General features: G+C 46.4%; 1 protein-coding gene across 1 annotated transcript in view; it reads left to right on the forward strand.

Annotated features, from left to right (window-relative positions):
* CCDC13 (coiled-coil domain containing 13) overlaps window positions 1–2,090 on the forward strand; it is a 28,173-nt gene that overhangs the window by 16,368 nt on the left and 9,715 nt on the right. Inside the window, exon 10 of the mRNA XM_018558639.1 lies at window positions 251–457. Within this exon, the coding sequence (XP_018414141.1) occupies window positions 251–457 (207 nt within the window). The remainder of the gene's footprint in view (window positions 1–250; window positions 458–2,090) is intronic.

Consider the following 2,090-nt stretch of genomic DNA (forward strand, 5'->3'; position numbering starts at 1 on the left):
GGCGGCGGGGGAAATGAGTGGGTTAATTCCATTTTCCAAAATTCACTTGGGAAAGGGAACTTACCCTTTAAAGCTTTAGACACAAAATATTTACATATTACTGATCTCTGTTACATGTATATAAGACAATAAAAACATTGTAAAGTCTCTATATTCCTTTGAACACGTCAGGCTGATAACATTTGCACGTGTAACTAAAAAATGTGATAGGACTGCAGCTTCTGTTAACCACGGGGACATGTTTCTCCAGATCCAGCAGAAGAACATGCAGGAGATCCTCGCCAACCTGACCAAAATGGAGCAGAAACACCAAGACTCGCAGCATTCCCTGGGCGTTCACCTGAATAACGAGAACCAGAAGCAGAACTCGCTGGTCACTCAGCTAAAGCAGATGGTGGCAGAGAGGGAGGCCAAGGTGAAAGATCTGGAGGAGGAAATCCAGCAACTGACCACCAAGGTATGACTTAGATGGACCTCTCAGTAACAAGTCGGCATGAATACATTCCTGACCTGTCACGATATACAGCTACAGTAGAGCTGCACCTTTCATCGTTAAAAAAGCCATCTCCGAACTCCACTTTAGTGACTCAACATTGTAACATTGCAGCAAATCACAAGGTGAGAGGCTGCAGCAGGGGCTGATCTGTGCTAGGCATTTGTGGACTCGTGCAACAACTGCACCGGTGATCTATCAAAGATTGTGACTGAGTTGGAATGTGTGACTGGTCACACATTTTAACGTAATCACGTCCACTTCCGTGGTGGGATATGTCACCGGCAAAAGGTGAAGGATTCCAACACTTTCTCAGCTGTTTCAGGACAGACCGGCATCGCAGATGGTATGTGCAGGAGAACCGATCTACCCTGGAACAGCTGATCGGTCCTGAAATGTCACTTCTATCCGACTCTGTGGAATGTGAGATTGCACTCACAAAGTTACATTTCAGGACCGATCAGCGGTTCCAGGGCAGATCGGTTCTCCTGCACATACGATCTGCGATGCCGGTCTGCCCTGGAACAGCTGAGAAAGCATTGGAATTCTTCACCTTTTGCCGGTCACTCATTCCACCGCCGAAAAACTGGGCGGGATTAGGTTAAAAAACACAACTTTTGATAGAACACTGGCACCAGGATCAATATGATTGTGTCCTGTCTGAGCCGCCATCTCAGTCCAGGAAGTATATTGTGATCCTGTATGATGCCAGAACAAAGATGGCTCCATTTTCTGAAGGGAAAAGCAGAAGAAGGTATTGTCAGGGGGAGTCATGTGATCTCTGTTAGAGATAATAAATACCTGTGAGTGTTAAACTGAGACATTATTTAGCATGCGTGACCTTTAGATAAAAGATATATCTGATGCAGACTCTTCTGTACAGTCCCTTTCTCACACAAAGCCTTCACTGCCCACTAAAGTTCACATATTTGGCAGCTGCATGATAGGGGGGAGAGGGCTTAGTACAGAGAGGAAATGGGCTTAGTTATAGGCTGGCACAGGTACTTGCAGGCTGCACAAGGTGTCCGCACTTCAGTGCTGTTATACTTAGTCAGGGTAACTTTAACCTGAGTCCAACCCCTAAGACTAACCTTAACTTCACATGAAGTGTATACTGTGTCGGTGATAGATACTACATTATGGCAATGGTCACTGTCATGTTTTGGTGCCTATGTGCAATGTACGAATGACCTCTTTGGAGAAATCTGCTGCGCTTTCAGTTGACCTCCAGCTAGGGGGCGCTAAACTCTTAACATAGGATAGGTTATAGCACAGTAAAGCCAAAGGTATTTACATGTCTCATTCCATCACATATCTAAAGGAGTTGAGGATTATTACTCATTTTGGGACAGTAGGCGGAGCCATGCAAATGATTGCGTTACACTCTATCAGCCAGATGCATATACAGAACGGCTGGTGTACAGTGCAAATGTAACCTAATATTATACATCGGATCGCATTCAACTTTATGAACCCGAACATAGCACATTGCAGCCCCTCCGTGTATGTCCACTCGCAGGGGCGGAACTACTCCCGGTGCAGCCAGTGCGGCCTGAGCCTGGGGGGGGGGGCGGCAGACACAGGCACCAGCCCCGTG

This window comes from Nanorana parkeri, unplaced genomic scaffold (assembly GCF_000935625.1).
Source record: "Nanorana parkeri isolate BGI_ZX_2015 unplaced genomic scaffold, ASM93562v1 scaffold351, whole genome shotgun sequence".
Classification (NCBI taxonomy): Eukaryota; Metazoa; Chordata; class Amphibia; order Anura; family Dicroglossidae; genus Nanorana; species Nanorana parkeri.